The 26743-nt window shown below is 44.3% G+C and overlaps 1 protein-coding gene across 1 annotated transcript in view; it reads left to right on the forward strand.

Moving 5' to 3' along the window:
• Window positions 1-22934, forward strand: part of LOC146191435 (inositol polyphosphate-4-phosphatase type I A-like) — a 38275-nt gene extending 15341 nt beyond the window's left edge. The window contains exons 12-25 of the mRNA XM_084601981.1: window positions 1532-1589; window positions 2287-2497; window positions 2771-2885; window positions 3550-3727; window positions 7849-8050; window positions 8611-8783; window positions 9479-9727; window positions 11131-11199; window positions 12187-12431; window positions 13294-13428; window positions 14271-14389; window positions 16725-16831; window positions 18421-18575; window positions 19179-22934. Coding sequence (XP_084458107.1) covers window positions 1532-1589; window positions 2287-2497; window positions 2771-2885; window positions 3550-3727; window positions 7849-8050; window positions 8611-8783; window positions 9479-9727; window positions 11131-11199; window positions 12187-12431; window positions 13294-13428; window positions 14271-14389; window positions 16725-16831; window positions 18421-18575; window positions 19179-19311 — 2149 coding nt within the window. The 3' untranslated portion in view covers window positions 19312-22934. The remainder of the gene's footprint in view (window positions 1-1531; window positions 1590-2286; window positions 2498-2770; window positions 2886-3549; window positions 3728-7848; window positions 8051-8610; window positions 8784-9478; window positions 9728-11130; window positions 11200-12186; window positions 12432-13293; window positions 13429-14270; window positions 14390-16724; window positions 16832-18420; window positions 18576-19178) is intronic.
• Window positions 22935-26743: the final 3809 nt, after the last annotated feature.

A 26743-nucleotide genomic window follows, 5' to 3' on the forward strand; every position in this document is an offset into this window, starting at 1 on the left:
TTGCACTCATGTCTGTTTGTTAGGGATGCCCTTTTCAATACTTTTTGTTGAAAGTTTCAGTTAATGTTGTCTCTCCCATGTAATGATTCTTCTTATATGTAGAACTTAGTTCATACGTTCCTGGTTGATACGATTTCCTGGTTCATATGTTCAAAATCACGGGCCGTAAAAATCTTTCATAGAGTTACGCAGTTTTTCTTCTTGTTAATATGTTCCTATGTATTACAATTTCCAAGTTGCTATGCTGAAAAGTTCAACAAATTGTGGTCGCACAATACGTTTAGCGATCAACTGCGCATGTTTTGACATATGAGCGTGCCGAACAGGGGTGCGAGTGGCATGAAGAGCTAGCTCGAGAGCAGCGACGCTCACCCATTGGGGTGGATTGTCTGCGGTCCCTTGATGGAAGGGGGCAAAGCTAACATAAAAGGCCCGTTACTGCGGAGACACGACATGGAGAGGAGAGATGCGGTGATTTCTTCACCGTGCCCTAGGGGCAAGGGAGTGAAACATTGGGGAACAGCTATTGCCCTTTTATACGTGCGGGCCAGCTCTATGGAACGCAGCATGAAGGGCAAAAATGCAGAAAACGTCAGCCACCATGATGGCTTCTCCACGTTACATTGATGTAAGGGGGGAAAAGCATCCAGAAACGAAGAAGCAGTCCCTGCTTGCCATTGCTGTCTTGTACCACACGTGTTACTAAATCTCTTCCGCACTATAAGGACAGCACGAGTGCAGACTGAATTCTGTGAAAAATAAAACAGAGGCTTTTTATGTCCCAAGCAAGTGAATGCTAATCTATTTCTTTATAAGTGAAAGTGTCGATAAATGCCTTCACATCTAATTCAGCAGTTACATATTTTTTTTTTAATCATGCAATTCAGATCACATGTTTCCCAAATAATGCGTTCTTACATCGCAAATGAAAGCATATTATTGGGGTTTACATATTTAAAGGTGATGAATGGCCTCTTTGAGAGGCAAAAATTGTTTTCAATAGCACCTAGCTGTGTTTCAACATGCTTGTTTCATAAATTAATGGCTGCTTTTCTTCTTTTTATTCCAAAATATTTGTAACATCTCAGGTCCACTACCACTCAAGTTTTATGTTACAGCTAAAATAGCTTGTGTGATGTGCGTAAACTAGCAATACGCACTCATGGCAAAAAGCAAGATAATAACAGCAGCAACAGAGCAAATGCAACACTGCAAAGCATATCTTATTTGCGAAATAAGCGTTTAGTTTACTGTGTGTGTCCTTGCGCAGTCTGCTTTGTCATTTTGAACAGATTAAGTCAACCTCTCACGATTGCATAGTAGTGACATATGGAGCTCTGCATCAAAGTGTTTAGCCTATTAATGGCTTCAGGGTCAGTCTAAAGTGATGCATACTGCTTTTTCACTTGTATGGTCTGTAGTGGGATGCGTGTTACAGTGTCGGCAGAAAGTTTAACTTTTGCTGGTGTCTTCAAGGTGTTGAATCGTTCATGTTTTTTTTTATTGCTGTTGTCTCTCTACATGCTGTCAGCAATCTGTGGATAAATGAAGAAAAGCAGCTGATGGACACTATCAGTCAGCTGGGAGAGGTACGCCCCACGCTTGCCTTGGGATTGCTTCGTGAGGCTGCAATCTTTCCCACGTTTTCACTAATATCTCGCACATTCACCACTCAAGGAACATAATTGTTGAACAAGTTAATGAGCATGGCCTTTTTTGCTTACACGATGGAGCGAAAAAGTGCATGACAGCACTTGTCTCGTGTGGTTCGTTGGTGCCACAAACATATCGAGAAGCTTGGTTAGTCATACGCTGGAAACACGCAGTTGCCATGGAGGCAACCATCCTTTGCACACCTTGCACCTTATGTACTGCCAGATTTAATCGGAATGCACTGATGCCTTTTAAGTTGCTGACTTATAACAGCGTGCCTGTACATTCGTTCCTTTCATGCTTTGGGGATCTAATACTCCTTTGTAGTTCTGCTCCGTGCGATAGAAGTCTCCTTTTTTTAAACTAAGCCTAAATGTCTTATCACACATCACTGCCAAGTCAATCTGCCTTCTTCATTCTTACCATACTCACAGCTGTTTATTACGCGTTTTTTTTTTTAGCTTCATGCCTCTGCATCATGAGTCTAAGTGTTCCTGCACAAAAATGCCACTGCAGTGATAGAACTGAACATTTGTAAGAGCAAAGGAGTAGCATTGGGAAGCACTGTAGACTCCTATCCTTGTGCCTTCCTAATCAAAGCATGGGCTCATGTTGGCCCCTGTTCTCTTGCAGCTGAGTCATGAGTGGCAGGCCAAGCAGCTGGTGGCCTTGGAGCGCCACCTGTTGAGAATCAGCACCTACTCGGAGGCACTGGAAAGCCTGGCCAAGCAACGCACCTCCCACTTCAAGCCGTCCCGGTCCAAAGCGCTGCACTCACTGGAGTTTGCCCCCGTCAACATGCACCTGCAGAGGCTCTGGGTCCACAACACCAGCAGCCACAAGAGTGAGCCCAACACTTTCAGCGGCCTGCTTCGCTGGCTGCAGTCAGCAATGAACAGTCTCTCTGAAACTGCTGTCTTGAAACAGATTTTAGTTCGTATAAGCAAAGGAATGACTTGGTTTACTATTATGTGCTTAACACATTGAAAAAGAAAGGACCTTGTAGAGTATGTGAAACATATTGTTTGTAATGTCTTTTGGCTGTATTAGTATTGTGGTTGTATCGGTGTATTGGTTTTATGTGGTTGTATTGTGGTTTGCATTGCCTTCTTTGCAGAATGCGTCTATGATGTAGTCACGGTGGGAGCGTTCACTGCATACGCTCAAAAGTTCCAGCAAGGTGGCCTTCACAGACTTCTGAACCAGCTAAAGAATGCCTACCCCTCTCTTCAGTGAGTGTGCTTTTCTTTTTTTTAAGGTGGCTTAAGGGACTTATAGATGCAGCATGAGATTCAGTTACTTTTATAGTGCCTGCCTTGGCAGACTTCAGTGGCAGACTCCATAACTGCTAGGTAGAAGGAGGGCGGGTCATGGCTATGGGATTTTTGCCAAAAAGGTAGCAAAATGAGCAAAGGTCGAGGGGAAGCCTCAGTACACTGTCCACCTTTTTCGCAAGAGGACTTGTCGGCTGTCTTTTGTTTAAGGTTACAACTCCACTCTGTTGTCTAACATTGGATTGAAACCAAAATGACATTGTTGAAATGTGCTGATTTTTTAAGTTCCAGCCTTGCTTTTGCTGTAATAGAGAACAACATGAAAAACTTGGACCTTTGAGTGTAACAAAACTCTCTATACTCAGTTTTCTGCCTCTACAACACCTTATGGTATCATTGATCTGTATAGAAAGGAGAACACATAATTATCAGCAAGAAGCTAAGTATTTTGATGCATGAAAGGACATTTCGGCATGAGTGTTAGTTTATATACATTAATTAAGTCATTCCATGGAAAAGCCTTTGAATGAGATGTTTGTCTTCGTAACACTGAATTTATTGCGGTATAGTGGCTCTTGCCTGCACACATAGTCATTTCTGGCCTCTTTGCATTACTGCCTAGGCGGGAGAGCCAGCCATGCATACTGGGGCCTGATCGGCTATCGATAGCAGCGCAAGCTGTGCTCAGCATTGAACATATCAGGGAAGACATTGAGGCTGACGTGCAGCAGCTCATGCAACTGGCTGACCTCAAAGACGTTGTCTGCATGGAGGCTGCAGCCACCAAGATTGGAGAGAAGGTATGTTGATGACCCTGCTGGCATCTTCTGGACATGTTCATAGGAGGGTGGCATCCACAACTTTGCAGGTGCTGATTCAGAAAAAAAAATGTTAGGAGGCACTTAAGATTGCTTATACTCCGTTTCATACATCAGGTGCAACGCAGCGAAAGCTACGCAAGTAGCCCACACAAAAAAAAATGGAGGCATGTCACTACGCGCTCGTTTTGTGGCCGAGTGGTTCCTGCAGAAATGGGCTCTACTCCGAGCATACACGTTTGCAATAACTTGCTTCGCATGCCTAGACATCTTCGCAGTTCGGATCTTATAGAAAACATGCGCACCGAAGAACCATTTTCTAAAAAAGAGATGCGCAGCGCGAAGGGCGCAGCCAGCGCCATCTAGTGGCACAGCTGGCAAGGTTGCGGGGCAGTGAAAACGCGACACAAACGAAAACGACATAAAAAAAAACATACAAATTCACCGAATCCAATCCTTTCTCCCTAAAAAAGGTGCTCTTTATAAGTTGATGGCATATGTAAGAGGTATTAAGCTTGCAGACAAAATAACTATTATTTCCTCTCGTAAAGAGCAGGCACTATTTTTCATCGCGGATTCGGAGAGCGCGAACAAAAGCTGTAGCTTTGGCAGTGTTGCACTTGATGTATGAAACGGAGTATAGGTGCATGCAATGAGGCAAAAGCCTGTATCTATTTTTTTTTTCTCGTTTTTATAATTTTCATTTTTTCTATCTTTATATTTTATCATTTTTATTATATATTTTTAGTATAGCCATTGGATTCATCATTGGCTTGTTCTGTGTCTACTAGATTGGATTCTGGATTGACCTATGACCTTTCTGGATTTGCTTATAATTTTTGGTAATTGATTAGTCGTTTAGATAGTTTAGCCAATTTAGCCAATGTTGGCTTGTTATGTGCCTACTATTGGATTAGCCATGGATCTGTCTCATTTGGCACATTCCTCCAGACGCCATTCATGACCAAGAAAGGTTCTCGCGTTAAGAATTCAAACAAAAGCAGCCTAACCAATACAGTCATGTACATAGTTCTCCCTGCATGGTAGGCTGCACTGGTAGCTAATGACTATGACTGCCTATGATACTCGTTATGACCAGGGATGTATTGTCCCAGCTCTGGACATCACCTGAAACTGCGCACTGTCTCGGCACTGCTAATTTGTATAGCATAACATTTGCCCAGTGTCTCTAGGCCTAGTGCACTGTGCATCGAAGCCAAAGCGAAAGTGCTTTGAACCTAGTCACTTAGCAGCATTAAACTTGTCTCAGTTGTCGACAGTAACATCTCTTGGAATGACAGTATAAGTGATTTCTGCAAGACATTTGACAGTAAAACATGCAGAAATGCAGGCCAGCAAAGGTCACCTCAAAGGCCACACTTATCCGTCCTTTCTCCTGTGTGTCTCCCTGTTGTTCCTTGCGCTGTTTTTAGAAAGTCTTATCATCCGTACTTTCACTGCATTAAGAAGCATATTCCGATGTTGTGCTGATTTCTTAGGAAAGGGCATGTTGCAACATAAAAGGCAGACGTGTAACCAGGAAGAGGGCTTAGTTGGGTTGGCTAATTTATGTTAGAAGGGAATGACAAAACAGCGTTTACAAACAGGACGGGAAAGAAGGGACATATGCTGTGTTTGTTCCTTCTTTCCCGTCCCGTTTGTAAACGCTGTTTCCATCGTTTTCTTCCAATGTGTAACCAGGCCTCCACTCTTATTGATCGAATTTTTATGGAAAAATGGCAGTCCTGCGTAATGGCCACAGTCGATCAAAACCGTGAATACTGTCAAAACCTGTTTACTAGTGTATATGGTGCATAATTTCACAAGTGCTACAATTTGGCATGCACACAGAGAGACAGACGAGAATGAGTACACATCCTTACCTGTCCCCAAAATGACATTCAGTTCTGAATTTAGCTTACTTCTTTATTCTCTTTGTCTTCGTTTGTTGTCTTCCTTTTATATACATAGATTAGCCAACTGGGCATTGCTAGTTAACCTCCCTGGCTTTTCTTTTCTCATTATCTGGTTGTATACAGTGTTCTCCAATTGGGCAGTGTTCAGGGGCAGCACCGAAGTTTTTTATGTTGATGGATGGGGTTGCTAGCATGTGTTAGCTCATCTGAAAGGTGCGGGAAATATGTTTGTACATTCTTCCGAATGCATTCTTCTCAGTGCAGAAGCCATTTAGCCTGGCTAGTGTCTATCTTGCAGTGTCCATGGTGAAGAAAGCTGTGTTTGTTTGTGTACTGAACTTCTTTGTCATCTATTTGCAGCAGTGTAAACTTGTTCTGTCCCTGTCCACATAAGCATGCAGGCACACACAGCAAAACCTGTTTTGGTCCTAAGGTAAAAAAAAATTGCAGCATGGTCAACAGCTGATATGATTGTAAAAGCAGGTGATAGCTAATTTTCTGCCTTTACTCTAAGCTAATATGCCTCACACAGTCCACAGAATTCATCCTGAAAGTGAAGATTGTACTAGTGAAATCAGGGTGGGTATCCCCCTATCTAGTGCTGTGGAATGGAGTGAGGTGATGGCTTCTCGAGAGCAGCTGCCTTTCCCATCCTATGTCTTTGAATTCAGTTTGTAGATTTAATGGAAGGCTTTGTGTAGGCTTTATTGGGAGGAATCCTTGTGAAGGGTGAGGGCAAGTAAGTTGGTGGGAATTTTTGTGAAGGGCGAGGGCAGGTAGGTTGGTAGTGCTTGTGAGACTTCTGGAGGGTAGAGTTGAAATGGATGCTTGCTGGACAGTCACTATGGAGGGTTGGGTTTCTTCTTACTAGGATCAAAGCTCATGGCCACTGGTGCCATGATACTCTAGAGGCATTCATGAAATGCAGACAGAAGTAGCAGTTGTGGATGTGGCGCATTCTTCTTTGTTGGGTTGTTTATTAAATTTTTCTAGACAGCTGTTTCTCTCCTGGTACTTCTGGTTCTTGACACCACATGTACTACTAGCTATCGCCGGGGCTGTAATAAATGCGATGGTGCAGTGCGGAACAGTGTATAGAGTTTTTTAGGACAGAATAATTAAGATAAGCAATTGTCACCATTATGATATGAGGAGATGTCAGGTAGTCTTGTACATGAATGGCATAGCCTGTGATTATATGCTAATGAATGAGATATTAGAGGCATAAATTAAGAATGAATGGCTAAACATGTAGCACAGTGCATGTATGCATACAAGGAATGCGCAAGGGGGGGCACAGACGGAGGTCGATAACGCTGTCGCAATAATTAGTGAGCTAGCGCTATAACACTGGCAAGTTCGTATGGCTTGGTAGTCTTTCTTCCTGAATCTTAAGGCAAAAGTCTTACTAGCCGTTTTACACGAAAGCCATCTTTCAGCAAGAACATACAATAGTAGCCATAAGGATGCCATCGCAACTGCTTTTGTTTTAGACCGCGGCATGCACAGAAAACACCCTCCATTAGCTCTTGCAGCATCACTGATGGACCTCTGTGTAGTGCCAGATTTCCAGTCTTTCTCGTGTGAAAATGTTGATGCAGCCATTTTTGTACAGCATCCGGGTGGTGTTCGGCTATTTCACTTCCCATTTAGCATGCAGTTGTTATTCAAGTTGGAGGCTAGTTAGTGACAGGGATTTGATCTGGTGATGCCTGTACTGCAGACTGTATGCCTTCAAACAAAAGTTTTGGAGATTATGGCTCCCAAATGCTGCGTAAAGCATGGCAGCAATGGCTTCCTTGAAAATATTTCGCCTGCTTGACTATAAGGCTTGCCCATTCCTACACTTAAGCAGTCTTAAGTGTCTCTGATTAATTTTTGTCACCTTCAAATGTATATTAATTTATTGCTAAAACTTTTGTGGAAGAATGTAGAGGGCCTGCTGTTTTCTTGACTGGTTTTATTCATTGTTTATTGGTTGGTGTCTTACGTTTCGTTGCTCTGCTGATTTCCGCTTTGTTATCCTTGTGTCGGGGTAGGACATTGCTCGAATATGTTGCTTTTCTGCCGATTTTCATAACTTGTGACTAACTTGCTAGTTAGCTGCCTGATTAACTAAATAGCTGCAGAATGCCAAGGAACCCAGGATTTCATTTGAGCACCACTTTGAACTACCTCTTTGCCCAGGCCAGGCAACTAACGACACTGTGCCATGCCTCGTTGGTTGAAGAAGCTCTTGCCATCTGGGAAGGGGCTCGCTGTGTCCAGCCTAGCAATGCTATCTCCGGCAAGACATCCCCAAAGCCAGCCGGCCGAGCTCCACCCATGGCACGGCTGAAGTCGGCATCCCTGCCGCGGGAATTCCCAGCGCCACCTTGCGCATCATCTGGTCAGCTCACAAATCTTTGTCATGACACACTTAGTAAAAAGGGCAGACACTTGTGGACAGGAAACGAGATAGCAGCCTCTGGCAAACTAGATTTTAGCTTTCTGGGGACCGTGGAAAAAGAATGAAGTGATTCTGTCAGGTCTCTGAAAAACAAATTACTGAAATATTTTGCACCATCTTTCTTCGATAAATACCAAAATATTGCTGTTAGCAGAATGGTACAAAAATATTGTGGGCTCTTGTAAGAGGTGCCGTGCCAGTCTTATTTTGTACATGCTCAGTCTTGGGTAATAGTTCCCTTACTTCGAGCCTTTCTTTAAGCATATCTGTAAAAGTGTATACTACTCTGCACAATGGCAGGACAGGAGCTGACGGCATGCATTGTTTAACATGAGAAGGCACTGTAACCAAAGTGGATAGGCATGATATGACCGTGAATGCTTATTTTTCTTGCATTGTTTTCGGTGTTCCGCATTCATTATATATAACTCTCCCAGAATTGTTTAGCAACTTTGAGGTTTCAGTTTCGAATATTTTCCTTCCTTCTTTTTTTATTGCAGGTTCTCCCACGGACGAGTCGTCAGGTGATGAAGTTCCCAATGATGCTACATCAGTAAATGGAAATGTGCCCAGTGCTCGGGTTCGCCCGATGCCCCAGTTGCACAAATCGGACTCCATGTACTCGACGGAAGAGTCCCGCTTCTCCGGCTTGTCGGAAGAGTTTGAGCCTCTTGTGAGTTGTTTTTCCCCACATGAAAGCGTTATTGCCATCTGCTAGTCAGGGACCTTGTTAGTGCTTTGAATTTTACAGTTAAATTGGTGCCCTGAGAAGGCTAGAATATCGTTTAAGTTGGTACTACTAAGAACGAGGGTTGTCAATGCTGCTGCGAAAAGTCGACGGCATGGCTCCTGGCGTGATGAGCAGTGTTTTACTTGCTTGCATTGTTGTCCGACAACTGGTGGGAAGTCTAGATCTGTTCGAGATCTTATTACTCCTTGAAGGTACAGCAGTTCTCTATCAGCCATAATCGGCTATGCTTAGGCAACTGAAAGCATAGTGCTGGGAGAGGCCAGTTAATGATATGATTTATCCTACCTGTAAACTATTTAATGATTTGAAAGTGAATAGTGCAGTATCGTTTGTTTCCATTTTTGTGGAGAAAACTGTTATTAGGAGCCAACCCTGAGCATTTGATGAAGTCTAATGTAATTTTAGCACTACTCAGGCCTATTCAGGCTCGTTCAAGACATTCCAAGCGGTCATGAGAAAAGAAAAAAAGAAGTCAGGAAAGAAGAGAAAATGCAGGGATGCAGTCTTTATAAGAGAACTGGATGTGACTGTGCTCTCACTGAATGCTGTAACTAAGCCGTAGCCTAGTTTAGCCACTAACATCTTGCTTATTGTATCGGGTACCCTTCTCTTTTCAGGACCTGACTCATTTGAACATCCGTGCCAGCATCATGTGCATGATAGGACGCGTACAGCACCTTGCCCATGCAGATGACGATCAGAATGCTGATAGTGCCGAGTTACTTGACCCGCTGACCCCTGTCAGCACACCAGGCGACATGTCGCCCTGGCAAGCTGAACTGGCACCAAGTGTGCGGAAGTTGCGGCAGTCGATGGCTTGCCTGCAAAAAGTGGCCCGTTTCACCTACGCACTGCTCTCACTCAAGGTGACCATCACATTCTCATGCACTTGGAGCCTAATTTTGCACTCGTGAGGCAATGTTACATTCTTCAGAAGTTGCCGTCGTACTTTGATAGAGTCTCAAAGCATCATATTATTGAAAACTCACATTTATGACTTGCTTAATTACAACTTCCGTTCAGATAAAGGTGACATTTGGTCCCATTGACAAGCAGATTACAACGGCTCCTCTCAGTTTGTACTCTGGATAATTTGAACAAATTTCTAGGCTTCTTTAACTTCAATTAACGAGGTTTCTCTCTACGTAATTGAATGGCTGTCAGAGAAGCAGAATAGAGTTTTATTGTATTGGTGTTTGACTGTAGTGCGATTTGTTTTGACTTTTTGTTTTGTGCTAAGCTAACAGTGCTTGCCTAATTGCTTTCCTAATAAAGTTTTAAGGGACACTGAGGGCAGCTTCACCCATTAATTTTTCTCGGCTTCTTCTGGCTATTTTGGTATTTGTCACAGCAGGCAAGACTCGTTTATCGCCAAGAAAATTGGATTAAAGAGTCTTCCCACCAGTCCAATTCAACTTGTGACACTGCTATCGAAAAGGACGAGTTACCACTGGTTCAGAATGAATGGTGGTGAAAGGCAATGTCGATGCACGCATTTCAAGTGCAAAGCGAGTTTCCAAGTGAAAGCATTACTAGCCCCATTACAAAAAAATCCATCTGGCATTGTTGTCGTGGTTGTTGCACCAATAAAGGCTGTTTTGGCATATGGCATTGCTAACGGACCTCCATGTGATGGAAGATTTTCGCTCTTTCATATGCGAATCATGACGCAACCATTTTTCATGCAGCGTTCCGTGTAGTATCATACCATTTCAGGTAGTGTTATAGAATTTTGCTTCTCATTTAGCATTCGTCTTCTAGTCAAGTTGGGGGTATTTTGAGATAGAGGTTTGAGCTGACTACATATGTACCTCTAGTTATATGCCTTAATGACCTTAACACACCACATGATCTGCCACAGTGGGTGCTATAATAGGAGGAGGTTGAGGGCAGAGGACACAGTCTGACAAGCAGAAAGAGTGCAAAGGGCATCACGCTATCGTTCATGTGGTGGTGTGCGCCACAAAAGAAAGCATGGGGAGTGGCCGTCGCGGCGGCGCATTTGTACGAGCCAGCTTTCACCCTCATGCATATAGGTAGTGTCTCCATTGAAAATTTGTTTACTACTATACTACTAGTTTACTAGTTTAAGACCTTTGTTTCCAATGACATTGGTCTTTAGTGGTTAGAACACAGTATACTTGCAATACAAGTCAACTTTGATTTATCATGAATGTCTCTTTGTGTGCAGCCTACAAAAACTGTTGTGTACTTATGATACATTTCAAACCAGTTTAAGTAGTTCCTTTTCTGTTCTTTGTTCTTCCAGGAACCACCACCCTCGGCATCTTTAAGCTACTCTGTTCGGCAAAGACGAGACATCTGCTTCTCCCATGCGGTTTGTGGTCTCAGTACAACTTGAGGCTTTCTTTGCTAGTACTATAGGGATGGAAAATGGAGCTCTCACTACAGTCACATACTCTCTACGTCCATGACAAGCTGTAGAATGTCTTCTCAGTTTCTAGTATACTACCATTCATGAATCGCTTTCATGGGTTAAAATGTGGCATTGGTGTACACATTATCTCAGACTTCTTTTGCATAACGTATGATTTGGCTTAGGTTTATTGTTGCACTGTGCACCTAGTTCACACAGGTAGAATTGTGCGGGCATACCTACTCCGAGCTGTGAAAATAATTTTCTTCGCAACAGGTGGAGTGCATTGTCTTTGAAAAGTAGCCTGGCCTGTTTCCACAAGGGCATACGAGGACTTCTTATGAAAAAGAAATCTTTTTGTTTAATTAATTAAATATAATAATATAATAATAATTGGTTCACAGGAAGGGAAAGGTGCAGTATCTGTCACACTTGTTCTGTGGGCACCTGAACCGCGCCATCAGGGAAGGGAAGAAGGTGGGAGTGAAAGTGGAAAGAGATAAAGGGAAGCAGTAATGGAAGGCTACGGAGTAATTTTGACCATCTGGGGATCCTTAACATGCACTGACATCGCACAGCACACGTACGCCTCTTCGTTTCGCCTCCATCAAAACGCAGCCAGCGGTCAGCATCAAACCCGGGTACTCCGGCACAGTAGCCGGGCGTATTGCCACTGCACCAGCGCGGCGGGGCATAATTAAATTGGCCATAAATATTTCTACTGTTGCTTTTCCCTGGATTGCTTAGGCTGTAAGATGATATTCAACTCAGCACACAGTGTGAAGGTTGTGCGTGTGTGTGTGTGTGTGAGAGAGGGGGGGGGGGGGGGGGGACATAGCAGGTGCAGTCTGCCTTATTCTAGCTAGTCTGTTCAGTGGTTACAGTAGTTAACAGTGTAGTGGAGTGATATGCAAACCTATTCTGTGTTCTTCATTCTGATTGTTGCAGCTAACATCCCTTGTGGCTGGCCTCATGTCCAAACTTTGGTGCCAGCAGGCAGACCCCTTGTTTATGCACTGCCTGACCACAGTTGGGGTTCTGGCCCAATTCACCGGCCTTCTCAGTTGCCATGGCGATGAATTGGCAATGCTCGAGGACATGGTGGTGGCAGTGGACGACCTTCGGCGAGTCGCCTTTTGGCTCGAGCCAGCTACCAATGTCTGCAGCCCTAAGCCACGTGTCGAAGGAAGCCGGTGAATGCCCCTTCCCCACTTGCTATTTGTGTGGTGCTTATTGACAAGACCAGTGTTGCGCATTTTTACCGCTTCATTCACTCGAAATATTGGGCTCGGGAATAAACAACTTTCTCGTTGCAATCTGTAGCTTCTCGTGGGCCTTGAAGAGTACTGAAATTACGCTTATTTTGTGAATCCTAGCAACATGAGTACCTCCTGCTCCTCACTAGTTATGAAGCTGCTACCCACCAGAGACATATTTCTGCACCTGACCACTCGAATTTTGCACGAATTAAATAATTTTAATGCAGATTAGCAGTACTTACCTTGATTCTTTTCTTTTATCTACCTAAAGTGAATGGAAGCTGTTATTAACACTGACATCAAGCTGTTCACCTGATCAGATTGCAGTGAGCACCACAGATGCATTTCCTTACTGATGGCGGTGCTGCAGTAAAGTCTACTTGTTCCGTTTTACTGCGAATTACGGTGCAATTCTTTTGCGCCTTTTAGATGGATGAGACAAGCACGATCAGTAATTATGGTACTGCACGAAACCTTGATGCGATTGTGCTGTCGGTGAAAATTGCGAATGGAAATGAGATGTTTGTCTAGGCTCTAGAAGTTACACTCGTTTCTTGGCACTGCTTCACAGTACAGGATGGGTTAAGCAGGCCTTGTGCCCCGACTGCTGTACAAGGCCATGCTTGGAGATCTTTTTTATTTATGTCGCTAAGAATGAAGCCGGTATGGTGGTGGGGGCATGCAGACTTCTGGCAGAATGTTGTCTATGTATTTTTGTTGCACTGTTGAGTGGCCTTGAGTGTAGATATTGTGCTTGCATCTAACAGCGTCGCTCCTCTTTTTTTTTTTTTCCCAGCGTCTTTCTATCGGTGCTGATCCCAACACCGGAGACAGTCATGGCCAGAGTGCCGCATCGGGGCCGTTTTCAGTTCAGCGTTTTCCCCATATTTTTTAATGTTGGCATCAATGAGCAGGCTACGCTGGCTGAAAAGTGAGTGGTGCAGCAATTATATAGATTTGGGTTTATCACCGGCAAAGAGTCAACATGCTTTCAATTATGTCTATCCTTGTAGTAGTGTCCATTTGCAATTTTTTGTATGATTGTGCAGAAAAGAAACACGCCACGTTGCCCACGTGCCGCTTAAGATGAGGTTCACGAGGCATATGGTGGCAGTACCAGCGGGTGTCATGCGGGCGCCTCCGTTATAACAGTCAAGAACTGAAAAGGCATTGAGCATCAGTTGAAGGATGTTTATGTGGGAAACACAGAGTAGGTTATAACTGCACATATGTGTACATGTCTCTGTCAAACTGTTTACCTCAGCATATGGCAAAACCAAAATACTAACTGAAGAGCCATGCTGAAATTTGGCATTACCAAATTCTCTAGTCGTCTACCAATTGTCTGTCATGGATTCGAGCTCATCAAATTTGTGCTCTGTATTCAGAGTGGATTGCAAGAATTTAATCTTTCGTCCGACTCACTGCTATGCAGCTTCGTGCAAACTTCGCTTTCGGCATAGAGCAGCGGTGTCATATGACTGACAAATTCGATGGTAGGTATGACAAGTATCATGGGGTAAAGATACCAGGAAGGCAAAAATTCCCCGGCAAGTCTGTTTCTCATTTATCGCGCTGGTGACACGATTAGACCTTTTCTTTTATCTGTTGCATTCTTGATATTTCGAATTATCAGTATGGCAAGCTCTTCCACAATTACCTTTGCATTTGTTATATTTTGGATGGATGGCACCTATTGCTCCTGAAAATTGCTTGGATTTTATATCAGTGCTCAGGTGCGCGACACAGGTGTGGATTGATTACGTGACGCAGGCTTGGTGACCAGAGCTTTCAAGAACGAATCAACTTGGACGGAGCAGCGTCACTGAAGGAGTACCACAAGCAGCTCCAGAAGTTTCCCATGCCTAAACACGATGCACCACGAACGCGGAGTAAGCTCGTCTGACATTTCTATTCATGCTTAACCGCCTGATTTGCCCGGAGCAGGTCTGGTGTTGTCTGCGGTGTCATTGTCTGGAAATATGTGGTGTAAACACTACAGCAAAAGTAACTCCATATCTGTGAATATGATTACTCATTTATAAGTATTAGTAATGCCTCTGTGTCCGCAAGAAGTTTAGAAAAAAATTTAGAAAAGACAAAAAAAAATGTTTAAGCATCTTACGTTTCTCCAGCAAACAAGTGAACAAATATACATAATATGAGAAACCTTTACTTTGCAGTGTCCAGATTGTGTGTAGTAAATTGTAGCCTTTGCACTGAATGGTACTTTGATTTCTTGTTGCAGTTGGTGTCTGTAAAAACACTTTTCTCTTGGACTCATTAAACATAAGTCATTAAATTTTTTAACTTAGTGTGTTTAACACATAGCACAATGAATTTCAAATTTTGGTGTAGGCAAAGTGATGAAACATTTCTTAGTGGGGAAAAAACAAAAAAATCAAGTCATCCTTGCCCAGTTCATTCACATTTGGTCTAAAATCGACTTGTTCCATGCTTCGCGTAAGCAATTTCTTTTTGTTTTTGGACGGAGAAGACCGACGCATCTGTGTAGATATACAAGATGTTCGGGCTTTCTAGTAAAATGTTTGAATAGTAGTAGGAGTTCTAAAGACATTGTTGAAGTCATGATTGTAAGATGTTTATCTTGTCCTGACCAGTGTTTGTTACAGCCAGCATAGTGTGCGCTAAAATTCGCTCAGTGATGCTATGACCATTTATGTAGGGCCGGTAAAAATGCTTTTTTATTACTTGTTTTCAGTCACTAGTTTATCAAAGCCGCTTGCAAGCCTGCTGGCACTATTCAACAGAATGCTGTTTGTGCGTGTCAGGTCGTGCAGCAAATGCAGGCATTGATTTGATATCGTCATTTAACTTCCGTAGTTCAAAGTCATGCTGCTTAAAAAGGAATGTGCCTTTTTTATTTTTTATTTTTTTTCAAGTGTCTGCTCAAACAGTGCGAGAATCATTGAAGTTCGTGTCCTGTGATTATGCTGTTGAGTGATGTTATTGATGTAGCATTTAGTACTTTGTGGCCAACTCTACGCTGTCGGTAATTTGGATTAAAGGACTGTTTGCTTGACACTGTTTGGAAACTGAACCGAGGCATTTAAACTCGACTTCAGTGGCTGCAGTGGCTTGGGCCATCACAGAAGAGCGCAGAGCCCGTCGTAAGAATTTGTGGGTGGGACGTACGTGCCCTTTTGTTGTTATGCATGCTGTTTGAATTCGGGGACTGTCACGCACATTTACATGCACTTGCACATTCAGCTCAATGCTTAGGGGTTCTGGGCATGTGATTCGTGACACTGAATGGGCAACCCTGTATGCGCACTGTACTTCTCAAGTGAACTTCGGTGTCTTGACATTCCAAGGCACATTCGTGGCACGGGAGCAGTTTTATTTGTGCGACTATGAGTTAGGCGTAATTTTGAGCAGAAACTGTTGCTCTTATCTTACTTGGCAGTGTACATGTGCCTTTCAAGATGCAGCCATTCATCTTTTTAGCAAAGGGCAAAAGAACACCTTAAGTAAAAGCCATTCATGTTTTGAGCAAAGGACATAAGGACACCTTAAGTGCAGCTTTCAAGCTTTGTTGTTAACTATTGCTGCTAGGGATGCCCTCGAGTATGTACTTCAGGGTAAAGAGGTGACCTGTTTTCTCTTTCCAAGTATGGGCCTGGACATATTTGTATTAGAACCATGAGTGCACTGGGTAGCCAATTTTCATGACTCATGTGTTATTGCCATAAAATTCAGAATATTTTTGTCTCATTGACTTTCAGACGTTTCTTTAATACAATGTCGCTATTCCTTGTTAATCTTAAGTATTAATATTACCAGTATTACCTGCATGAGCTCTGTTGGAAAACAAATGAAATGCGGTTCACTGTTTGATATCTACAGCACAGCGGCAGTTGCAAGCGGGCTTAGCACATTTTGCAATAATCTTTCCCAGGGAAGTACAAGTACCATGTATTTGCTATGGAATTTGTTTCGCTGTGAACTGTCTCGAGAGTCGGGTGCCATTGGGTCAGTATTCTTATGCCTTCATAGCAGGATGGGATGTTTTTTTCCTAGAGTCGAACAACTCTGGTTGCCACGAGAAACTTTTCTTACTTTCTGCACACTTCTTTTGTGCTTGTGGATGCAGATTTTTGTCTTGCATTTTCGGGGCATCCTGTGTGCGTCATCTGATAATTTGTGGTGTGCATTTGAATATTGTTGTTCCTTCTCCTTGTGCCTCTTATGATGTGCATCGTGCAGGCATACAGCCTCGCGAAGTGCCCGTGACAGATATCATCGATCAGCTGCAAAACCACGTTCGTGCGCACAAGAGCAAGGACGTCGAGATTCTTCATCTAGCAATGGAGGTACGGCACGTTTCCATGCCCTCTCTTGAAGGGATGCCTGCAACCCATTTTGGGAATGCCATAAATGTAGCCCGCCTGCTCACTGTGATGAGTTGTCTCGAACACTTGACAAAATAGTGTGAGTTTGGAATTCTAATTTTTGGGGCTGCATTTTCAACTTGCGGGTAATAGCAGTATGCATATATCACAGGGCACAAATGGCGAAATATCAACGTGGCCCGCATAGCCTGCGGCGGACAGGATGGTGCATGGTGTGGCTGCTTATGCAGTTGGTGACTGCCATGCTGTACAAATACCGAGAGCGGTCCATGTGGCTAACCTTCTGGGCACTTTTAAAGCATTAGGAGCAGGTTGGAGGAAAAAAAGTAAGATGTGACAGCGTTAATTGATCCCGGCTGTCGCTCCCCTTGCAGATAATCATTCGCATACATGCCTTTGCTAGTGGCTTGATTACTAATCCCTTAGCTTACCAGGATGCGACCCAGGCTGAATGGCCCAGGGAAGGCCCGTAAGAAGGCCCGGGAACAGTTGCTAATCCAGCCTTTGTCTTGTTCTCTTCTCTTCTCCTGTGCTGTGTCTGCTAGTTGTTTTTAAGATGAATCTGTACGAACGTGCCTGCATGGCCAAGGGGCAGCATATCTGACTTGGGATCCGAGGATCTCGGGCTCGATTCCCAACTCGCCCTCTACAAAGCACCTGCCGACACGGCCGTGTCATGTGGTCTCGTGACGACAATGCGCCAACCAATCGATGGCTAGCCATGTCACCTGTCAAGTAACACCTGCCACAGCCATGTTTACAATTTTTTGTTCAAAACATTGACAACTATTATAATGCCGACACCAGGTTTTTCACTGAATGAGGACACTAACGCTGTTGTGCTAAAATAAGTACACACATACTCAGACCCAGCAGTCATTACGGGAAGCGATGTGGTGAAACACACGGTGAAAAAAGGAAACAAGACCAATGCCATTTTTCGGGTAGGAACATGAGCTTGATTCATGCCCTCAATCTTCAGCTCTTTATGTGCGCTTCACATTCCCTGCGTTTGTTCATTTATAGTGCAGTGATTGCTCTATTTGCAGTTTTTCTCACTCTGCAAGGCTGTTTTATTCATTATTTTTATGTTTTCTTTAAATTTTTAACGTATATGTATTTGAACACAGCTAGCATGCTGAAATATTTTTTCCGGGGGTACTTTTGTTTAGACAAATTCCGATAAAATGAACAAACTTTGTGATCCCTTCAAGTTTCTCTTCAAGGGAGTCAAGTATAGCTAAATATAGCTCTTCAATCTTGGTTAACCATACCGACAGTTAATGCATCTTGGCTGTACTCTGATAGACAGCACTGCTGGCAGTGGATTGCTGAAGAAAGCGCTCTTCTAACTCAAAAAGCTAGTGTTAAAGTTACTGACAGTCTTAGACGAAACGCCAGTGCATGTGGGAGGTACTGGTAAGGTACAGGGTAAGTAACAGACATGGGACATTGGTTCAGTCTAAACATAGCTAAGCTTAGCTCAGACTTCTTCAAAAATTCCTTCTGCAGCGAATGAAGTGGCTCACATTCATGCAACTGCGCTGCAGGCATGTCGTCGTATGCGGGGCCTGCGTTTCACCAGCTGCAAAAGTGCCAAGGACCGAACTGGCATGAGCGTCACTCTTGAGCAGGGGCAGATCCTCCTGCAAGACTTTGGCCTGGATTCCAAGGAAGTACCGAGAGCGGTGGCGTGCATGCGAAGGCAAGTTGGCCGTCCTTCTCATGTGCATTGTTTCACTAGATTTTTCGTAGGAAGTGGTTTCAGGTTAATTTCTCTCTTGTGGCTCTCTCTTGTGGCACTCGCTTGTTGAGCCTTACACTGTTTTGTCAGTGCCGCAAGATACGATGGGTCATCGTCTTCTCTATGCACTTCTTCTGCGGCATCATATATTGGCACAGGTGGCGAAAAATGTGAGGTTTCACTTGGGAGGAGTGCCATTCCCCTCTCTTGTGGTAATGGGCCACGGTCAGTTGGGGTGCATTTTTTAAAATATATTTTTTGTTCTAAAGTCTTGCACCCTTTTCACAGTAAAAAACTTTATTCCGGATTGATTGGCTGAGAATACTAAGGCTAGCTAATGCTTACGATGCCATATTTTTCTTTTTAGCCATTAGAACATGGCTTCATGGCATATATACATAGGCCCTGATGATGTCAACCACATACATACCTGTTAATTTGGTATTGTGTGTCATATTATGATTTCTGCCATTCGTACAAGGGGTCACATTTAGCCAAGATGGCTGATGGCAAATTGTAAATTTTTCAAAGGACTTCTTCATTGGTTGACTGCTTGCCTTGCAGTGAGGGCACAAGACGACACAACACATTCAAGAACGTTGGCGTGCGCAAGTATGCCTTCAACAGCCTTCAGCTGATGGCATTGCCCAGACAGTACCGCCCTCCTCCCGGAACCTTCGGCAACGTCCAGTCCTAGCTGTTCTTCGGTGCCCGGTTGGGCTGCGTCCTTGTTTGTTGTCCCCTGTGGATTTCGGAGGCACTGGCAAAGGAACTGTATCTGGAACTATGATGAATTTTGAGGCCTCTTTCCAATTTGCATTCTTTAATTGTGCTAGTTGCTGGTAGTGCTTCCCCACATTTGGCACTGTTGCACTAAGCCGGCACTAGCAGCACTCAAACTGAAACAGGGGTGCCGCAAAGCAGTTCTGCAGGCGCTAGCGTGCACTGTTTGTAAATTCGGGAAGTGTTTAGCTGGTGCCTCGAGTAAGCCAGTATGTCCGCACCACTTGGACGAGTTGTTGAGTGAAAGAACTTCTCAGTGACCTGTATTAAGATTTAGTGCAATATCCGTGGTTTTTGTGACTGCTACCTACAATATGCCCTCGTTGCTTCAGATTTCATGACTGCAGACTTTTGCACATCTGATAGAACCTTTTTAGTGTTTGGGTGCGATTGGGGTATTCTCGACTGGATATATATTTCATTTGTCTGGGATATTTCCTTGATAGGTTCATTCATGCAGCAGAGGCAGATTTAGTTGGCAAGGGGAGGCAAGTGGGGGGGGGGTTGGAGCAGTGGAGGGGAGAGTAGGAAACTTTCCATTACGAAACCGCACTGGCTCCTGCTTTCTCTACAGAAAAGTGTTAACTGCATTGGGCAAATAAGCGCATTGCCTGTCCACTTCGTCCACATGCTGCCCATAAATCTGTCCCTGATCTAGAGACTCAGTTTGTGTCGTGTGGCACAAGTGCATAAATAGCAGTGAGCCATTAAGTTCACCCATGATGGCGAAAAGGCTTTGTTCGTGGAAGAAAAGACTTTTCTTCTTACTTTTTTTTACGAATATCATTTTATGGTCAATTTTATGTGAAAAATAGTGGAATTGTCTTTTTACGCATGATTTCTGTGTATCTCATTTCTAAGATATTGGAGACTGAGCTTTAAACATCATAAATACATCTGAAATGAAATTTTTGGAGTTTTTTGGCATGAACTAGGGGTGAACACAAGTGGTGCCTCAGTCTGTGTTTACGTTTTGACTGGGAGAAAAAGGTGAAAAGGTGAACAGCTTTTATACGTTACCTTGCATGGGACCATCATGGTGGTAACCATACAAGGTGACAAGTCCTTGTGACGTGATACATGATAGAAATGGCCAGCACCAATCGCTGCTGCAGGCATTTCTGTGCAAAACCGTGCGGCTTGGAGACAGAACAGCTTATCAGGATTGCAGCCACTTCAACCTTCAGCTACCTCGGGCTATGAGAGAAGTAGAACTGCACCAGTGCCCCATTCTTAAGGCATTAAGGATCACTAAAGCGATAAAAAAAAAGCAGAAGTAATTATGAAATTTTTTTTGGTAAGAAACTGCACTGTTAAATAAAATACATATACCTGAGAGACACTGGGATGTGATGCTGAGCAGCATTTATGAGGTGCTAGAACAATGTATGTATGAAACAAATTGGTATCACCTTATTTGTTTTTTGTTTTTTGCAAACCTTTGGTTGAATAGTTCATTGCATGTGTCATGAGGAAGCGAGTATTAGAAGCTTTTGGGCAAAAACAAACAAAACTGCTATAGCATAAAGAAAAGCTTTGTTCATCCAGTACAGTGGTTCTCAACTATGATGTATTTATATGTATTAGGGACCGCTTGTAAACCAGTGGAATTAGGATTGAGTCAAGACTAATCTGACCTCAAAAAAATGCGCTTTGGGTAAGCCATTGCGCCACGCCTACAGGGGACATGGAGAAGAGGCGATGCGTTGGGCTCAGTTTGCATACCGCTAGAAGGGATTCGAATGCTCCCAACACTGCACCGTTCGCTCGTTAAACACCCCCGAGACACTGTGCATTGCAGCCCTGCCCAGCAATGCGGGTAGAACTCTGGTTTTGCCGATGCCGGCATCAACAAATGCCATAGACATTTTCTGTCTCTCGCGAAGTCTCTGTTTCTGCACTCCTCTCGCTTTTCTTTCGCTTTGAGAAACTAAACTCAACTTTGAACATCCATACTTTTAAACCTGCAAAACCGTGACTATCCAGGCCACAGCTATCGTGAGACCTTTCCATTTTTTTCTTGTTGGCCTGGGTTCGCAGACCCCTGAAAATCGCTTTGCGGAACCACTGGGGGACCCCCATTTGAGAAACATTGATCTAATAAATTGGGAATAACATTTTGCAAGAGTTTATGCTGTTGGCTTGCCTTCTCAGTCACTTTGAGGTAATTAGCCATGTTTTCTATAAATCTAGAACTGAGTGGAGTGAAGGGCGACAGTAGCTCAGCAACTGCCAGTTAGTTGTCTATTGCCACAGTTTGACATGCTGTAGCAAACTGTCACCTCACCTGGCTGCTGCTTAACAGTTGTGGTACCTGGTAAGCTTTCACTAGGAATAGCATGTAACACGATCGCAATGCAGGAGAGAGGATATGAGTTGATTTTTTCACGTTGCCCCCCTCCCTGTTTCACATATTCCATTATGGATAGCACCACCTACAGCACTCTCTACTACTTCTGTCAAAAGAAAGAAGTAAGGCCTATGTAGATAACATTACTACTGTTGCCTTTATGAAGACTTGCACTCTGGTTGATGTTAGCACCTGCCTGAGGCACCAAAACCACACAAACTACTGTTCACTTCTGGTTCATGCGCCCTTATTAACTTATTGACGAGCCATGAATAGAAATCATATAGATCTTTTACCAATGTACAAGTCAACACTGATTTTATTTTGAACATCCTTGTTTTATCGATAATGTTTGAGTCTAAATGGAGGTAGTTAAGTTTAGAGAGCCTGTGCATGTGCTACGTGAAGAATGTGTGTGTAAGCATATTGTTGCACATTTCTCTTATTTCTCTTCAAACAAATGAAGCTCAATCTAATATATACCCTCCACTATGTTTTGCTTGGTGCATAGAATGCATAGAAGTGGTGCCAATAATGTTGCGCAAGATTTTATAAGAGAATATTATAGACATGACCGCACATTAAAATAATGTAGGCCATGTTGTTTTTGTACATATACACCTCCAGTGAGAGCAAGCACCTGCTTAATGGCCCTAACAAACTACTTTTTTTTAGGCATTCTATCTAATATACTAGTCCCTCCTAATGTGAGCACTGTGATTTTAAAGTGTGGTTTGACTTTTTGTTAGATTTTCGGAGAAAGGTTTATGAGAAAAGGAGTGGTGTTCGAAGGGCAGTGTTGCATTGGTTGCCATTATGCAACAGGCATTTATTTGCCTCGAACTTAGCACTTATATGTGTGGATTACATTGATGCCATTAGCCGCTGAGCAGCTTGTGCTCACTATCTGCATTGTCTTTTTCCTCAACCTCTCTCCTCACAGAAGGTGCACACTTATTTGCCAAGGCTCACATTGCAATGTCATATGTTCACAGCTGATGCGTAGTCACTTAGTATAAGCATCAGCTTATGTGCATTAGGATGCTTGTTTTGTTACATCTTGCCATTGTCAGTGTTCTGTTTTTAAACTTTTGGCATATCTTTGATAATGACCTGTAAATGCTATTTAAGAACATTGTATTTTATGTTTTGAGAACACCACGGAAAAATAAACACTGTTTTATTCGTTTTGGCCTTTTAATGTTGCCCCACATTGGGCATCAAGAATATGCAGCTTTTTCTTGTAATAACATGGAAGCCACCTTCTAGCACCAGCGTGCCTACCCTAACAGAGCTGTGACTGCCAAACTGCGGTGCTACAAGTCGTCACCACGGCGGGTTCAGACCAGAGGGGAAACCTTTTATGGCTCATGACTCGTGACTCGCCGGCGTGTCCGTGCGTTTTCGGCAGCTGTCAATCATCTTAGAAGGATTAGGATGGCTTCAGTATATGCTGTATAAGAAGGGAAGTTTGAAAGAGCCAAAAGATTCTATCGCGTTAAAATAAACAGCATGTTTCATAGTTGAACTGAATTTCCGAGTCCCTCGAGGTAGCGCGGCATGTGCAATGTAAAATCTGGTTCCTGCGCTCAAGATAAGGTTCTGTAAACACAGCTTTTAACGTTTATTGTCCCATAAATAAGATTGCCTGGTAAGGTTACTTTGGTCAGTACATATTACGGTCGTGTACTCGCAGGAAGGTTGTCCTCGCAGAACATCAGCTTGAGGTCTAAAACACTAACCCTTGTCCGAGTTGATTAAAAGAAGTTAAAACCTGACTAATAACATGGTCAGGGGATGAATAGGGAAGCCCCTATTCTATGGCGGCTCCTACGTTGCGCCCGGGCATTTTCTTGGGTCCCCCAAGCATTGGGCCCCCTATTCTAAATCTCCCTATTCGCGCGAAGCGCATGACTCTGACTGTGGAGAGTAGGTATCCGAGTACGCCGGAAGGGAAGATGCAAACCCGCGGCGGAAGGAAACTGGGAGGCAGTGGGGAGCGGCCGGTGTGTCCTCCTCGTCCATCCTCCCCAGCTGCGCGTTCATAAACTCGCGTGATAATTACGCGGCCGTTGTAATGAGACGGGGATTCATGCACATCCCCACAACCTTAAAGAAGGGCCATAACTTGCTGTAATTGCTTTGAGATGGGATTCAAATCTACTGGAACTCGTATCCCGAGTCCGATGCGCTAATCCAATATGTATAGAACGTACAGGCACGTTCGTATGGCTTGGTTAAAGCGAGGCATTTCGCATAACATATTACACACACACACACACGTGTGTGTGTGTGTGTGTGTGTGTGTGTGTGTGTGTGTGTGTGTGTGTGTGTGTGTGTGTGTGTGTGTGTGTGTGTGTGTGTGTGTGCGTGTGTGTGTGCGCGCGCGCGCTTATAAGTCGACTGATACACGCTTAAAAACATAACAATGTTTTATTGGAGTTTCGACTGGGGCTAGTCTTCATCAGAGCTAATCTGTTGGACTCATGGAGGAAGGAAACAACTTAGGAGAGGCCCTTGCCATTCCCAATGCATTGGAGAAAGTGTGGCGGAAGTGACGTCAAAATTTAGGGTTAGCCAAGTCGGGCCATTAGCAACGGCGATGCTGTTGCTATGAAAACTCTGGCCACTAGCAACAACGTTGCTAAGGGCCCTAAAAAAAAAAAACTGATTTATTTATAGGAAGGGAAAGGCGCGGTAACTGTCTCACTTGTTTTCTGTGGACACCGCGCCGTAAGGGAAGGGAGGAAGGTGGGAGTGAAAGAGAGAAAGAGGAGCCGTAGTGGAGGTCTACGGAAAATTTCGACCACCTGGGGATCTTTAACGTGCGCTGACATCGCACAGCACACGAACGCCTCTTCGTTTCGCCTCCATCGAAACTGCCCTAGGTACGTGAGTATCGCGGAGAAAGAGAATGCGGAGGGTAAAGAAGGAGGAGAGACGTTGCAGCGTCCGGTCGCGGCGCGGCCGCGCCGGCTTCAAAAAAATGACGTCAGGGCCTCTCCTTTCTCCATGGTTGGACTGGTCCCCAGTCGAAACGCCACTTGTTATGTTTTTAAGCGTGTGTCAGTCTACTTTATAAGCATGCATAATCTGGCTCATCGTGCTTTCTTCTGAACTGTTATATCACGAACAGCTTTCTTAATTATATATATTGTTCGCTGGTCGTCGCGACGAAGACGTCGATGACTGGCTTGACACTTATGAACGCTGCAGTGCCTACAACCGGTGGGATGATGCTCTGAAATTTCTGAACGTATCTTTCTACCTTATTGAGGTCGCCAGAAATTGGTTTATTAACCGCGAGCCCCACACCACAAACTGGCCCACTTTCAAGCAGCAGTTCCGACAGTACTTCGCTGACCCGGCTGTTCGGACGGAGATCGCAAGGAACAAGCTCGCTACCCGCCGTCAAGGTCCCGATGAGTCCTATGCGTCATACATAGAGGCCGTGCTGTCACTCTGTCGGCGTATCAGTCCCACTATGCTGGAATCTGAACGTGTACACCATGTCTTGAAGGGAATCAATTCAATGGCATATAACACCCTAGTTGCCCAAAATCCATCAAGTGTTGATTCCATTATAACGACCTGCCAACGCCTCGACCAGCTACAGTCCTCCCGATTGCAGCCCAGCTTCACTACTGCCCCGACCTCTACTGACCTCGATCTACGAGCCATGATTCGAGCGATAATCCGCGAGAAGCTCCAAGCTCTCAGCCCTTTCTGCCGGCACGGGTGCGATCATTCGTCTCCTCCTAATGACGCCGGCCTCCGCCACATCATTAAAGAAGAGTTGGCCACTATCAACCACCCTGTCACGCCTGATCCTCCTGCACCTCGCCCAGCACCGACTTACGCTCACGTCACTGCATCCCCTCCTCCTTTTGTTCCCCCACCCCAAGCACCACCCTACAACCACATCAACGCCATGACGACGGCTCAACAGACGCCACCCTATTACGCACCTTGGCGCCCCTCTCGCCCAGTGTGCTATTATTGTGGAATTCGAGGACATATATCTCGCTTTTGTCGCCGACGCATTCAGAATGAGCGACGTGGTTATGACGCCTTCGAAAGTGACACACCTGCATATTATAAGCGACGACCAATTCCTAGTCAACCTCGTCGATTCTCTCCACCGCCGGTATCCTCGTCTGAACCAAGTGGGGCTCATGTATCCCGGCGCCGGTCCCCTTCCCCATACCGCCGCACTATTTCGCCACTTCGACCAGCAACAACTGTTCCTGTCCGTAATTCGGAAAACTAAGCGATGCAGTTTCCGGAGGAGAAACTGCACTTTGCGAACTTACAAAAAGTCCTCCTCGTCGCCCGTATAATATGATTTCCGTTTTAGCTGAAGTATTACCGGTCGAAGCTTTGATTGACACAGGAGCTGCACTTTCTGTTATTCATGCTGATTTGTGCCACCATTTGCGGAAAGTAACGACACCATATGATGGACCTGAACTTCGTGGAGCAAATGGCGTCCCTCTGCACCCTTCAGCAAAGTGCACAGTTCGAGTTGTTGTAGACGGCGTCCGCCACCATGTGCAGTTTGCTGTGCTTTCACCGTGTGCGCATTTGATGATTTTTGGATGGGATTTTTTGTCAACAACTTCAGCGTTAATTTCTTGTGGCGACCGTGTCATCCATATGACAGACAGTGATTGTTCATCTGACATTTCTGCACGGCATCATTTCCTCATTGCCGCAGCTGATACTGTATTGCCTCCACAGTGCGAAACACTTATTACCGTTTCTTCCGAACACATCAGTGACGGGGATGTACTCATCGCACCATATCATCGTCATCTTGCCCGTGGAATCGCCTTCCCATCAAGCCTTGTACGATTCCGCAGCAGCTCTGCAATAGTAGCTGCCACGAACACTTCCCGTGAATCCCTCATGCTGACTAAAGGAACTTCCCTGCCATGCATAGTGGATGCTCACCCTATATCCATGATGGTGCTCACTGCCCCGCTACCTCCGCAAC

Source organism: Amblyomma maculatum, chromosome 4, assembly GCF_055883805.1.
Source record: "Amblyomma maculatum isolate TAMU_Amacu chromosome 4, ASM5588380v1, whole genome shotgun sequence".
Lineage (NCBI taxonomy): Eukaryota > Metazoa > Arthropoda > Arachnida > Ixodida > Ixodidae > Amblyomma > Amblyomma maculatum.